The sequence below is a fragment of the Mastomys coucha genome, unplaced genomic scaffold (assembly GCF_008632895.1).
Source record: "Mastomys coucha isolate ucsf_1 unplaced genomic scaffold, UCSF_Mcou_1 pScaffold5, whole genome shotgun sequence".
Lineage (NCBI taxonomy): Eukaryota > Metazoa > Chordata > Mammalia > Rodentia > Muridae > Mastomys > Mastomys coucha.
Genome location: NW_022196911.1, coordinates 93,999,266 through 94,013,435, shown reverse-complemented (window position 1 = coordinate 94,013,435; position 14,170 = coordinate 93,999,266). Strand labels below are relative to the sequence as shown.

Sequence of the window (14,170 nt, the reverse complement as noted above, 5' to 3'; positions counted from 1 at the left end):
GCATCCGAGCCACACCCTTCCTCACCCCACCCCCCCACCCCCGTCTCTCTCCTAAGTGTCACCCATTCCCACTTAGGAGCCTTCTGCACTGAGAAGGTTTTATTTCTTGGGTGGGGTGTCCAGAATGGGGTGATCTTCTGGGGCTTGGGGAAAGGAGTCAAAAGTGGGAAGAAATAAAGAAGCTACAGGTAGGTCCACCCAGAGCCCAAGCACCACCTAGTTGGGTTGCTATAGTGAGGCCCACCTGAGGGAGTCGCCTGCTGTCTTCCAGAGACTACCTGCTCATACTGCTCCTGCATGCCTGACTCCTCTCTGCCCACAGCCTTTGCTTGGGCCTGTGTTATCCACCCCTTTGCAAGTGGGGCCTTGAGAGAGGACCTGTTGGTGTTCCTCAGCCCTTCCCTGTGGCTTGAGAAGACGCTGAGTACTATGGGAGAGCCCTAAGTTAACCACCCGTCACCCCTTCAATTCTCAGGAAAGTTCAGGAATCTTCCCAATTACTTGAAACCTGGCCGACAGAGCGGGGTCAGGGCTGAGGTCTGCAAGGGATGTAACACTTTGTAGGAATCTGATCCATTGAGGACAGTCCGCATAGAACAGTCTCGTTCTCCTTTGTCTACTAGAAATCGGTGTCCAAGAGCAGCCTGGACCAAGACCCAGGCGAGAACTAAACACCTGCTTCGCCAAAACATTTCAGTATTAGGACTCCAGAAGTCCCTGTCACCCACCAGAAGCAGACAGCTAGGGGACTCTGAGGTTGTGGGGCCTGGTTTCTCTAAAAGCCCTGCCTTCAGACAGACCAAACCTTCTCATTGGGCTCTGCAGGGCCCATCCCTGGGAGGATTACCTTGGGAGATTGAAGAAGCATATGGAAAGTTCTTTTTGGCCACCATCAAATGATGCTCTAGAAACCCTTAGCTCCCCTGGCAGGACAAAGGACCTCTTCCTCAAAGGCTGCTTTTTTTTTTTTCCCTGGTGCCAGCCCCCTTCCTTCCAAGCTCAGACCCTCCTTTTATTCCCTGATCTTGTCAGCCAATGCCATTCCCAGTTCTGGGCACAGTCATGCCTTCCATTCAGTGAGAGGACACTGACTCTCTACCCAACACACCTTGCCCCACTTTTCCCCTAAAAGGGGACTAAAGCCACACTGCCCTGTTTGCTGCCATGAGGGCCCCCCCCCCAGCAAAATCCCCGGGGCGGGCCCAATGCCCACTGTACATGAGGCTGCATGACGGGTCTGCGGGGGCTTTGCTGAGCCCCCAGGCCCATAATTAAATGTTTCTTGTCTCAGCTTGCCTGCTCTGTGTATCTGATTGGGATAGAGAAAGCAAACTGGTATCAGGCTGGGATGGGAGCAAAGGGTACAAGAGGTATTGTACCTCTGAGAGGAGGGGGCGTCAGAGTAGGATGTGCTAGCTTGGGGACTACAGACGGATACTGAAGGACCCCGAGAAAAGCGGGGAAACAAAGTCAAGCCAGGGAGGTGGGGCTGAGGTCACTTCTGGATTCTACGTGCTGTTGAATGGCGCCAGGGACTGACCCACAGTGACCTTGTTGACGCAGACCTGCACGCTTCAGCCTCGGAGGCCGCCTCTCTCGGCAGCCCCCAAGCCTGAGAATCAGAGGTGGTGGAGGGGGATAGTGGAGGACGCTGGGGCCAGGAGATGACTCAGCAGCGTCCGTCATCAGCTGCCTGGCATGGGGGGAGGGGAAGAGAAGTGAACGGTGGGGGGAGGGGGGTCGCGCACGCCCCTCTGGGGCAGCCGCCCACCTGCTCCAGCCAAGCGGTCGCCTTCCCGCTCCTGCCCGGCCGCGTCACTCGCGCGGCTCGCGTGTCCTGAGCTATTTATAGGTGCAGGAGGGAGCAAGCGAGCCCGAGGCTACTGAGGGAGTGCCAGGGCAGTGGTGGTGCTGCCAGACCGCAGAAGGTGGGAATCTGCCTGTCTTGACAAGTACCCGCTCCTCCATCGGAGTCTGGGTCCCCACCTCCCTCCACCTTCGGAGTTAGGTAGGCTGGCTGGAACCAGACTGTGGGACCAGACTGTGGCACCTCCTCCTTGAGCATCCTTTGGGGCCCTTCATCCAGTGAAAGCAATAGAGATTGAGGGTGGAGAGGGAAAAAAGACCAGCCTTTTCTAGAATTCCTCGCCTGGAACTGTAACACGCACCAATCTGAAGGCTTTTTTTTTTTTGGAATGGGGTCTTGTTTTGAATCAGTAATGTCCTACTTCAGCCTCCCAGGTTCTGGGTTGCAGGTAGAAGGCACCACGCCTGCCTTTGAAGACTGTAGCTAGAATTACGTAATCCAGGCATCTTCTCCTGCATTTCTTGATCCTCCAGCATCGGTGCACCTCTCTAGTAGCTGAGACTACAGGTGTGCAGTACCATGCCTGCCTGGAAGAGGAGTTCACATAATTAAACACCAGGTGTGACCCGAGGAGCATGCTGGGAACCTCATGCTATTTGGTCCCCTCAATAACTCAGACCATGCCGAACAAACCCTTTGACTGCTGAGAACATTTCGGTAGAGATGGTAAGTGGTGTACCAGAAGTCATCCACTTTATACAAGACAGCACGCTCCTTTTACACTTAAGAAGACTGATGCCTATCGGAAATTAATGCCATGTCCGGGATTACCAAACAAAGAGGGACCTAGACATCTTACTACCCTGCCCTGTGTCCCTCAGTGCCTTAAGCAGCCACGACAGAGGACAGCTTGAGATGGATGAGCCAGGAGCTCCAGAAATGGATGTTCCCAACTCAATAGAGACCAGTGGGAATGTTGAATTCAAGCCTTTCAAGCCTTGTGCATACCCAGTGCCTGCCACCAGCCAGCAGCTGGCCTGGACCCCCTCCCCCAGTCTGTCTGCTGCACTGCTGAGCACAGCGGCTTTTTTGGGTGGCTGAGCCACTGACAGCAGGCTCCCAGCCTAGGGGCTGGGAACAGCTGGTGTCCCCACTGTAGCCTCTACCCTCCTCCCTGCCTGTTCTTGGGGATCTGGACCAGCCACACTACTGGCCTGGGGATGCCCAGAAATCTGTCAGTACCACCTCTGACCTACACACATCCTTCTCTCTTCCCTCTGTCTCAGCCTGAGATCTCCTGGTACACCTCACTTGGGCTCAAGGGAGATGCAGAATGAAAAAGGTAGGAGCCAGAGATGGGGAGACCTAAAAGGACAGGGTAACAGATGCTGGAGATGGGGGACAGGAGGGACTCAGGCAGTGAAGCTCTTTGTGTAATCCCACCACCTAGGTGGCCTAGTCCCCTCTCTTCAGCCTCCTGTATCCCCCAGTCCTCTAGGGCTTGGACCCCAAGGAAGGCAGATGTACACTTCTGTTTTAAAGGGGGTGGCAGAGCCCACCCCTGCCTCAGTTTCACTGGTGCCCCCAAGGGAGAGGCCAAAGCTAGCCTCACTTTCCCAGCTTGCCTCCAGCTCACAGCCTACATCTGTGGCTCTGCCATGGCAGTACTCTGAGTCATACCCACAGCTGGCAGCCCAGAGCCGGACTTCCGTGGTACTCATAACTAGAAAATGTTGAGATTCTGGGAAGTCACGGGGGCAACGTGGATAGCCGGGTGATGGCACGCTCCTTTAATCCCAGGACTCAGAGATGGAAGCAGGTGGATCTTGGAGTTCAGGGCCAGCCTGGTCTATGGGATAAGTTTCAGGATAACCAGGGCTACACAGAGAAACCCTGTCTTGAAAACAAACAAACAGAAAGAAAGAGAGAGGGAGAGAACGAGTTGGCATTTTTCAGGGTCTTTATCTGGGAGACAGTGAGCCCCTCGGAAAGATACATAAAATTATTTGATGGGCATAGTTTATACTTTTGGTCTGTCTTGCTGTGTAGCTCCAGCTGGCCTCAGACTTGGAGCAATTGGGTTCCTGGGTGCTGGGATTACATGGACCACCATGCTTGGCTAGTCATATACTTATAAAAGGATTTGTTTTTATTATTAACGTGTGCGTCCCTGTGTGTGTGTGTGCTAGATATGAGTGGGTGCCAAGGAAGGGCAGAAGGCATTAGAGTTGGAGTTCCAGGTGGCTGGGACTGCCCACTGTTGGCTCTGGGAATTGAAGCCAAGTCCTCAGGAATAGCTGCAGATGCTCTAAACTACCACCCATCCCTCCCGCCCCAAGGCAGATACTCTTGAATGAAAGGGCCCACCATGAGGGGCTGGAATGGCTGAGGGGGATGGAGCTGGGGCTGGAACTCATGCTAAGTACATCCCATGCTGCAGAGCTATCCTCAGTGCTAAGATGATTGGATTTCCAGGGCCTGGAGTGGACTCAACAGTTTTTAAGGATTCTTTCTTTCTTTCTTTTTTTTTTTTTTTTTTTTTTTTTTTTTTTTTTTTTAGATATTTTCTTTATTTACGTGTAAATTTCTCCATTCCCAGTTTTCTTTCTTTCTTTTAAAGATTTATTTACTTTTCTGTATTTGAGGTCACCAGACCAGAAGAGGGCATCAGATCCCATTATAGATGGTTGTGAGGCACCATGTGGTTGCTGGGAATTGAACTCAGGACTTCTAGAAGAGCAGCTACTGCTCTTAACCACTGAGGAATCTCTCCAGCCCTATTTAGGGATCCTTTATGCTTGAAGTTCCCTGAAAATTAGACTCTCTTCATGTATTTTCCTGTAAAAGTGCCAGAGCCCGCAGGGCAGTGGTGGCACACGTCTTTAGTCCCAGCACTTGGGAGGCAGAGGCAGGTGGATTTCTGAGTTCGAGGTCAGCCTGGTCTACAGAGTGAGTTCCAGGACAGCCAGGGCTACACAGAGAAACCCTATCTTGAAAAAAAAGAATGTGCTCGCTTCGGCAGCACATATACTAAAATTGGAACGATACAGAGAAGATTAGCCTGGCCCCTGCGCAAGGATGACACGCAAATTCGTGAAGCGTTTCATATTTAAAAAAAAAAAAAAAAAAAGTGCCAGAGCCCATGGTAGGAGAGATGTTCCTTCCAGGCCTGGGTGGCTGTCAGGAAAAGCTGACAGTGAGATAGAGAATAGTTCGGTGGCAGAGCATTGTCTATCACGAGTGGTTTTTTGAGGAGACCCCTCAAGCCCATCTATCACTTCCTGTATCTTTCTTAGTTTGCTTCTCTGTCACTGTGTGAAAGTGACCTAAAACAACTTGGGTGAGGACAGGGTTTATTTGGGTTACAGGTTACAGCCAAGGAAAACCAGGGCAGGAACTCAAGGTAGAAATCTGGGGCTGGGAATGGAAGCAGAGACCACTGGAGAGTGCTGCTGACTGACTGGCTTGGGTCTTAAGGCTAGGTGCCTACGCAGTCCCACTTTGGCACTGAAAACCTAGTCCTTAGAGAGCCACTGGTTTGTAGGCAGTGGTGGAACCCTGGAACCACTGGTTCTGTCATCAATGGAGGTGGCAGCAGCAGGAAAAATTAACTTGGTGACACAAGAGAAGATCAATCAGGGAAAGGAGTGATTGTCCTTTTTTATCTGGACCCTTTGAGGGTGGGTCTTCCTGACATCTATATTCAGGCAATCAGAATTCTTCTGGCGAGGTTCCCTACTTGGTTGATTCTTCTTTTTTTGTTTTTTGTTTTTTTGTTTTTTGAGACAGGGTTTCTCTGTGTAGCTGACCTCGAACTCAGAAATCTGCCTGTCTCTGCCTCTCAAGTGCTGGGATTAAAGGCATGAGCCACCACTGCTCAGTGGGATGGTTGATTCTTCTAATGTGTGGCAAGTTGACATTAAAACAAACTCTCATAGGTCTGGAGAGATAGCTCAGATGTTACTCTTCCAGAGGACCCAGGTTCAATTCCCAGCTGCCAATTCCCAATATGGCAGCTCACTGTTTATAATTCCAGTTCCAGAAGATGCACATAAAAGCAAACAAGTCCTTTGAAATAAAATATTAATAATGAAAAAAATCATAACCTTCCAGAATCACCCAATATTAACCAAACAAAAGGCCTGAGAGAAGCCCACAGTCTACAAACCACCCGTGAGCAAACAGCACCACCTTCTGGCTAGAACGGAACTGCGGCTACTATGCTTGGATCACTGCATTCCCCTTCCGTGGACCCTGTCGGGATGGGGCGGTCTCTAACCTTTTCCCTCGGTCCAGCTGGAGATATGTCCAGGCTAAGCTGAGAGCTTGGCCAAGGCCATTCCTCCTCCAGGCCTTGGAAGCTTTACTGTTAGGAAAATCTTTGTTTTTTTGTTTTTTTTTGTTTTTTTTTTTTTTGAGACCGGTTCTTTTTGTTTTTCGCGACAGGGTTTCTATGTAGCCCTGGCTGTCCTGGAACTCACTCTGTAGACCAGGCCGGCTTCAGAGGTCCACCTGCCTCTGCCTCCCAAATGCTGGGATTTAGGGTATGCGCCACCACTGCCCGGCACAGGAAGATCTTATAGGAAGAGCCCAAGTTGGAAAATGCAGGCTGCTACAATGGACAAAGGAGTCCAGAAAATCAGGCCTGGGGACATAGGAAGGTCCTGTGAGTGCTGCCATTTGGGATTTATAGTTACAGCTCTCTACCACCTTTCTTCCCTGCCCAGAACTGGACAGAACTGAAGCAGAGCTGTGGGGTCTACTGGTTCTCATGCCCCTGTACACCTGCCTCCTCAATCTCTTTCCACAGCTTCCTGAGGGGGCCACAGTTTATCTGTTTAAGGTGAACTCAACTTCCCTTGGTAATCCCAAGTGTAACTCAGAGCTCACTACAGGCCATCTTATTCCAAACCACCAGTGTCCTTCCTCACCAGAAGACCTGGCAATCAGTCTCAACTGCCTCATTCTGCCCATGTTCCTGTCAGCCACAAAATGGACGTGACTGAACCAGCTTCATTACAGTGTGAAGACAAAGAGTCAATGTAAAAGGTGGTACTCAGCTCACAGGCATTAAAAATCTTACAGGCAGCTTACGGTAAATGGCTCAGCTGTTAAGAGCATTGACTGCTCCTCTTCCAGAGTACAATTCCCAGAAACCACAGGGTGGATCACAACCATCTGTAATGAAATCGGATGCCCTCTTCTAGTGTGCCCGAAGATGAGCACTCATATACATAATGCAAATAAATCTAAAACAAAAAGCTAAGTGCTTCTTCAGAGATCCTAAGGCAGGTTTCAAGCAGCTGAGCACACACAGGCATACCAGACTTTGGGACTAGAACCCTTCAAACAGGCTGCTTGATGGACTCAGCCACTCTAGAGAACAGATACATCATCACTTAAGGCTGTGGTAAGTAGGTGACCCCTCAATCAGTCCCAATACCACCCTGAAACCAAGTCCTAGGCTGACATCCCATGTGGCCAGCTCTGGACCTTGAATCATTAAGACGCAGCAGCCAAAACTGCTTAAAAAAAAAAAAAAAGGGCAACAGACAAGGGCTTGTTTTATTTTAATGACTGAACCACGTGAGGCCTCAGCCAGGCCACTATGTACAGACACGAGGGAAGCTTTATTTCTTGGTCTCTTCCTCCTTGGACAGAGTCTTGATGATCTCTTCCTTCTTGGCCTGCAGACGCTCCTCCCGGCGCTTTCGTGCTTCCTTGGTCTTAGACCTGCGAGCCTCAGCCTGGTCACTAGTGCAAGGAAGAGATACAGTCAGCCTGGGTGCAGATGAGCAGCTGGGAAGGGACACCCCACACCCCTAAACCCTTGGAGCTGTACCAGCCCAAAGAACAGCAGCTCATTTCACCTACATAGGTGTAGGTGTGACAGCTGCTGCCAAGTATCAAACAGTACTACAATGATGTTCAGCACTGTCCCCCAAGTATTATTTAATGTACATAAGTGCACCGTAGCTGTCTCCAAACACACCAAAAGAGGTTGTGAGCTATCATGTGGTTGCTGGAACTGAACTCAGGACCTCTGGAAGAGCAGTCAGTGCTCTTAACCAGAGACATGTCTCCAGCCCCAAGATCATTCTTGGAGAAACTTACGCCAGTAGCTTCTTGCGGGCCTTGTCAGCCTTCAGCTTGTGGATGTGCTCCATGAGAATCCGCTTGTTTTTGAACACATTCCCTTTGACTTTCAGGTACAGGCTGTGGTACCTGCGTGGACAACGACCACAAACTCTGGTTAACAATGGGATGTGAGCTATTCCTCTCCCCAAGGTCACCAAGTCTGTCACTATAGGGACTCTAGTTCCCAAACAAAGACTTTGGGGCAGCTCCTACATATGACTTGCCTGGCCAATTCAGATCTTGGGCTACTGATAGCAAAAGGAAAACAACCCACTAGATTTAGACAATTCCCTTGGCAGGATTCCCTGCTCAAACCAACAGAGATGGATGAAAAGATAAAGCATCAAAGTGGCAGATGGTGGGCTTACATATGGCGGTCAATCTTCTTAGATTCCCGGTATCTCCTGAGAAGCCGGCGCAGGATCCTCATCCTTCTCATCCAGGTCACCTTCTCAGGCATCCGAGCATTGGCGGTACCCTTCCTCTTCCCTGAGCAAGAATTAGGAATGAGACTTAAGTTTCAAGTCACTCAGAGACAACTGAGCTGTCTCCTCCCCACCTGTCTTTCATTTTAAGAAATATTAACTCCAAACACTTAATTTCTTTTACCTACCGAGTCAAGAGAACACAAACAGCAGAGGCAGATAGCTCTGCACAAGGCCAGCCTGAGTCGTACAGGAGACGGTCTCAATAAACACAGACATTAACAATTTACCCTTTCGGGGCTGGGGGGACAGCATCAAAGCTGGCCTTGAAATTGAGATCTACTGGCTTTAGCTCAAACTTGGAAATTACTGTCCTCTCATTCTATAAACATGAAGTTGCAATAGGACATGTATGACCCTTATCGCTTTAAACAACAGAGGCTATAAAAATCACTTCCTAAATGTGGAGGAACATGCACACAGGTGAGCCATGAGTGCTAGGGCCAAACTTCACATCCTCTGCATGAGCCGTATGTGTCTCCGAACTTCTGAGCAGCCCCTTCAACCGCCCAGTTTTAAAACATCCAGTATAACCCCCAGCATAATCAGAATAATAACATAGGGACTTAATGTTGACATCTTTTCCCCACCAACAAACCCAGACCTAGTGCCAACTTGTATCACCCAGCAATGGCACAAGATGGGAGAGAAAGCTCACCAGTGTCAGTGTAGACCTCGACCAGAGATTTAAGCTTGCTGAGCAAGTGCTTTACCACTGTAGCCACTGTTTAAGAGGCAGGGTGAAAGGCTAGACCATTCTTACCTATGCCCATATGCCTGCCCTTCCGTCGGGCTAAGGTGTTTTTGCGGCAGCGAGCCCGGGAATGGACGGTCACAGGCTTCCGGATGATCAGGCCATCTTTGATCAGCTTCCTGATCTGCTGACCTGGGAAGGCACAACATACCTGTTTAGTTAGAAAAGTATAGCTGGGCAGTGGTGGCACACACCTTTAATCCCAGCACTTGGGAGGCAGAGGCAGGTGGATCTCTGAGTTCGAGGCCAGCTTGGTCTACACAGTGAGTTCCAGGACAGACAGGGCTATACAGAGAAAGCCTGCTCAAAAGAACAAAAAACAACAAAAAGTGCCAGCCACAAAACTCAAGCTTTTATCCTTGACGCAAAATCCTGAAAAGGAGCTGAAACCCTGGAATACTTGGAGTCACCTGTCTGATACTAATAAGCCTTGCTTATGTTTTGAAGCCTCATCCAAAATCCTCTAGTTCTCAACTAACTTTTTAAAACTTCCATGCGGCTATAAAATATACATTTTGCTTATAATTTATAAGTGTAACACTGGATGGCTGCATGCTATAAACTAATGCAAAGGATATATATGTGTATGTATGTATATGTATGGAAGGTACATATGCCTTCCTTCCAAAAGGTGGTGATGAAGGATCATACTCACGGGAGTTAGCATTGGCGATTTCATTGGTCTCATTGGGGTCCAACCAGACCTTCTTTTTCCCACAGCGGAGGACACTAGAGGCAAGCCTCTTCTGTAGCCTGAGCATACTGGGGTACACAAAAAGCACTATTAAGCCCTGGAAGCCACATCTGAGGAACACTCCACACAAAATCTTCCCTCTAAAGTCTTAGTACTTTTAAAGAAAATGAACAAAATATATACCAATATGCATGTATTACTATTAAGAGCAAATATACCCCCTAGCCCTAAAAATTTTGCCACCCCTTCCTGTCCTCTAATAACTATTTCCAAAGCAAGGTCTGATAGCCAAAACCAAGACCAGGGCGATGAACGTGGCCATGGTAAACGGCCATTTGGGGCGGGGGAGCTTAAGCTCTTCCGGGTACTTGGCTCTGTAAAGACTTTTAATATTAAAAACCAGACACCAATGGAGCGGACTGTGGCGTAGCCTGTTTACCCAGGAGTTCAGGCTCTTTGCTTTCTGGTCTCTTTTTCACAATAATAAACGCCGACCAGCCGTTCCGGTGAAGGCCAACCTGGCGCCTCACCCTCCGCACTCGGAGGCCTGGGCTTGCCCGAGGCTTGTCCCATGTTACATGGCAGAGGTCCGCTGGGCTCCAGGAGCCATTCCGTGCTCAGTCGCCGCCGCTCTCCCCGCGTGGTGCCCCACGACGCGAGCCAGGCGGAGAGCAGCGCCCACCGGAGGTCTTTTCGGGCCTCGGCGTCCCGCGGTCCATCCTCCCTAGGCCCAGGCCGCGTGTGCTCTCCGCGCTCCGGGAGCCGTCGCACCACACCAGCCTCCCCTCTCCCCTTTGCTATCTGGGGTCCCGGCCCCTATCCCCGCCAAAATTCGCTGGCCCCGTCGGCCGCGTCGGCCCCGTCGGCCAAGACCCGAGAGCCGGGCTCGCTCACCTCATGGCTGCAGACGCAGCAGCAAAAGGAAAGAGCTTGTGGGCCGCGGGCTCCTCCCATTATCTGCGAAGGGGAGAGCCCAAGCCTCATTCCATGATTGTCTGCATTTTCGCTACGTTATTCATCTTCCTCTATCTCAAGCTCATTTATTTCCTTCCTAAAAAATCGTGATCATAGATATTCAAGATCGAGAACCAATTTTAAACTTTAAAACACAAAACATGTACCCCCTCCGTCCGGCAAAATGGTTCAGTCCAACTTCACGGCGCACATGCGCAGTAAGGACATTGGGTCACGTGGTTATTTGGGTAGCCGGAAGTCACGCTAAGTCGCGCAGGCGGAGTGAGGAGCTTTTGGCCTGAAAAGCCTTGTCTTCGCAGAGGGCTTAGTGGTCTGTGAGACTTTATTAAATTAGCTGGGAGAAAATTGGCGAAAGAAGTGTTAGAGAATATTAATAGCAGAGAGCAAGCAAGCATTACCTCGCTTTCTCTTAGAGAGTAAGAACTCGTGTACAGGCTAAACCCAGAGATTTTTGTCGGTGCCACCGCAAATCCCTAATCTCTGGGTGTTTCGATTTCCTCCATTGTAGTCCGAACCTAATCCTAATATTTCTGTCATCCACTTGTGAAAATCATATGCATCTACTTTTACAAAAAAGGCATTAGCACAAGCAAGCGGAATCAATCTTGTTTGCCTCAATCTGTACTGTAGCAAGCATATGAGAAGACCTACACTGGCTGAGTAAACGAAGGGTTGTCAGAATAAAAAAAGACTCAGGAGACCCCTGGCTGAATGTTATAATCCCTGGAGATCCGGAGCAGAGCGCTAACAGTCAGGAAATGAGATGGAGGTAGCAAGGCAGCCAAACTTAAGGCGGTCCAGGCAATCTGGGTTACAGAAGGAGACACTGTCTTTAAAACAAAAACAAAATCTGGTCAGGCATCAAGATGGTATTCCTGTAATCCCAGTAGTTGGGAGGCAGAAGGATCAGAATTTCAAGGCCATCTTTAGCTACATATGGAGTTCAAGGCCAGCCTGGATACTGGAAGCCCCGATTTAAAAAAAAAAAAAAAAAAAGCTGGGGAATGGGCCTAGAGATGGCACAGGCTTGTGTGCTTGCAAAGGATTGCAGTTGGGTTCCTAAGACCCATATCTGGTAGTGGTTCAAAACTGCCTGTAACGCCCGTCCTTGAGATCTGGTGCCCTGTGCCAGCCTCCTCATGCACCAGCATAGAGGGTAGAGTGGATATGCTGGCATACGTGTACATATACACATAAATTAAAAATAACTAGGGCTGTCGAGATGGCTCAGCCAGTAAGAGCACTGACTGCTCTTCCGAAGGTCCTGAGTTCAAATCCCAGCAGCCACGTGGTGGCTCACAACCCTCTTCTGGTGTGCCTGAAGTCAGCTACAGTGCACTTATGTATAATAAATAAATCTTTGGGCTGAGGCGAGCAGAGATCCTAAAATTCAATTCCCAACAATTATACAAAGGCTCACAACCATCTGTACAGCTACAGTGTACTCACATACAGAAAATAAATAAGTCTAAAAAAATAAAAATAACCCTCAATTCTTAAAGTCCTAGACCCAAGCTGGGTATGGTAGTATATACCTATAATTCCAGCACTCAGGAGGCAGAGGCAGGTGGATCTCTGAGTTTGAGGCCAGCCTAGTCTGTATAGAGAGTTCCAGGACAGCCAGGACTCCACAATAGAGACCTTGCTTCAAAAAACAAACAAACAAAAAAACCAAAGTTCTGAGCTGGAGAGATGGCTCAGGAGTTAAGAGCCATCTCTCTTGCTGCTCTTCCAGAGGTCATGAGTTCAATTCCCAGCAAGCACATAGTGGCTCATAACCATCTGTCATTGGATCTGATGTCCTATTCTGGTGTGTCAGCGACAGTGTATACATAAAATAAATAAATAAATCTTTAAAAAAAAACCAGCCGGGCGGTGGTGGCGCACGCCTTTAATCCCAGCACTTGGGAGGCAGAGGCAGGCGGATTTCTGAGTTCGAGGCCAGCCTGGTCTCCAGAGTGAGTTCCAGAACAGCCAGGGCTATACAGAGAAACCCTGTCTCGAAAAAAAAAAAAAAAAAAAAACCAAAATGAAAGTTCTAGATCAGGGTTCTGGCCCTCATTCTTACTTGAATCAAGAGTCTTTCTCTTTTTCTACACTTATTTTTGAGACAAGGAACTGTTACTTAGCCCAGGATGGCCTCAACTCTATCTTCCTGCCTCTACCTTCTCTCAAGTGATTGAATTATAAGAACAGGTCTGTGCCTCCATGCTTGGTTGCTAACTTCTTCCTCTGAATTTTCTAGGCAGTAAAATGAGCTGAGAGTTAAAAAGGAAAGGGCCAGGGTAAGGAACATATATATGCACTGCCTCAGAAATATACAACTTAAAACAAAACAAAACAAAACAAAAAAAAAACCCTCATTTTGGTGGTGGTGCACGTCTCCAAGCCCAGCATTTAGGAGGCAGAAGCGAGGCAGATCTCTGTTTTGTTGTTGTTGTTGTTTGTTTTTTGGAGACAGGGTTTCTCTGTGTAGTCTTGACTGTCTTGGAACTCACTCTGAGGACCAGGCTGGCCTTGAACTCAGAAATCTGCCTGCCTCTGCCTCCCAAGTGCTGGGATTAAAGGGGTGTACCACCACTGCCCACCACCACTACCCGGGCAAGGCAGATCTCTGAAAGTTCACAGCCAGCCCCATCATGACTCTTTTTACAATTTATATAACAGACTGAATGTGTTTCTTTTCTTCCTCCTCCTTTTTTTTGAGGCGGGATCTGTAGACCTTACCCAACCCGCACTTCCTCTGTAGACCAGGCTGGCCTTGTGCTCACAGAGACCTGTCTGCCTGTCTCTGCATTCCTCCAGAATGTTGGGATTAAAGGCCTCTGCTGAGAAGCCTAGCTAGAAAAGCCCAGGCTACCTCCTCTTGCCAGGCTCTGTTGTCCTCAGTGTGCAGACAGGAACCCTGCCAGTGTTGGCAAGGTGTGTGGAAGGATACAAGGTTTCCTCACTGCTCACGGTCCTTATCAGAAGATGATGTGATCAGGGAATGAACAGCCACTTCTCAGAATCCACAGTGAGAAGTCCAAACAGCACACAAGCTCTGGGCAAGCAGAACTCAGAAAATAGTCTTTATTTTAGGGCGCCCAACCTTGGCAAGGCTTCGTCTTACTTCTCATCTCTCTGCTCTCTGAACCAAGAGCTGGGTGAAGAAGGAGGAACTAGTCCTTTTGCCACAGATGCCCCCCCCCCCACTGCTCATTAAGCACCCCCAGAACCCCAGCCATCTTTTTTGTTATGGGACATTTTTGTTTGTTTGTTCATTCGAGTTTTGTGACAGGGTCTCTCTATGTAGCTATGGCTGGCCTCAACTTCAC

The 14,170-nt window shown here is 49.1% G+C and overlaps 2 protein-coding genes and 1 non-coding gene across 7 annotated transcripts in view; 2 read left to right on the top strand and 1 right to left on the bottom strand.

The window, feature by feature from the left end:
- The window catches only part of Stac2 (SH3 and cysteine rich domain 2), a 17,513-nt gene extending 16,223 nt beyond the window's left edge, over positions 1-1,290 (top strand). For all 4 annotated transcript variants that reach the window (XM_031353790.1, XM_031353789.1, XM_031353788.1 and 1 more), the window contains one exon: positions 1-1,290. This exon is cut by the window's left edge and continues 190 nt beyond it. The gene's annotated coding sequence lies outside the window, so the exon portion shown is untranslated.
- A 3,523-nt stretch (positions 1,291-4,813) lies between these two features.
- Positions 4,814-4,920, top strand: LOC116079318. Its single transcript, XR_004113891.1, has one exon. It is a non-coding gene; the product is annotated as a U6 spliceosomal RNA (small nuclear RNA).
- Positions 4,921-7,355: 2,435 nt separating this feature from the next.
- On the bottom strand, positions 7,356-10,902 carry Rpl19 (ribosomal protein L19). 2 transcript variants are annotated; one of them, XM_031351269.1, is made up of 6 exons: positions 10,773-10,902; positions 9,840-9,946; positions 9,194-9,316; positions 8,314-8,434; positions 7,922-8,032; positions 7,356-7,561 (listed from the first exon to the last, which is right to left on the bottom strand). In XM_031351269.1, the coding sequence occupies exons 1-6, from the start codon at positions 10,775-10,777 to the stop codon at positions 7,438-7,440; spliced, it is 591 nt and encodes a 196-aa protein (XP_031207129.1). In that variant the 5' UTR covers positions 10,778-10,902; the 3' UTR covers positions 7,356-7,437. The 2 variants fall into 2 exon arrangements, with proteins under 2 accessions (XP_031207129.1, XP_031207130.1); XM_031351270.1 differs by lacking the exon at positions 10,773-10,902 and adding an exon at positions 10,318-10,336.
- Between the last annotated feature and the right edge of the window lie 3,268 nt (positions 10,903-14,170).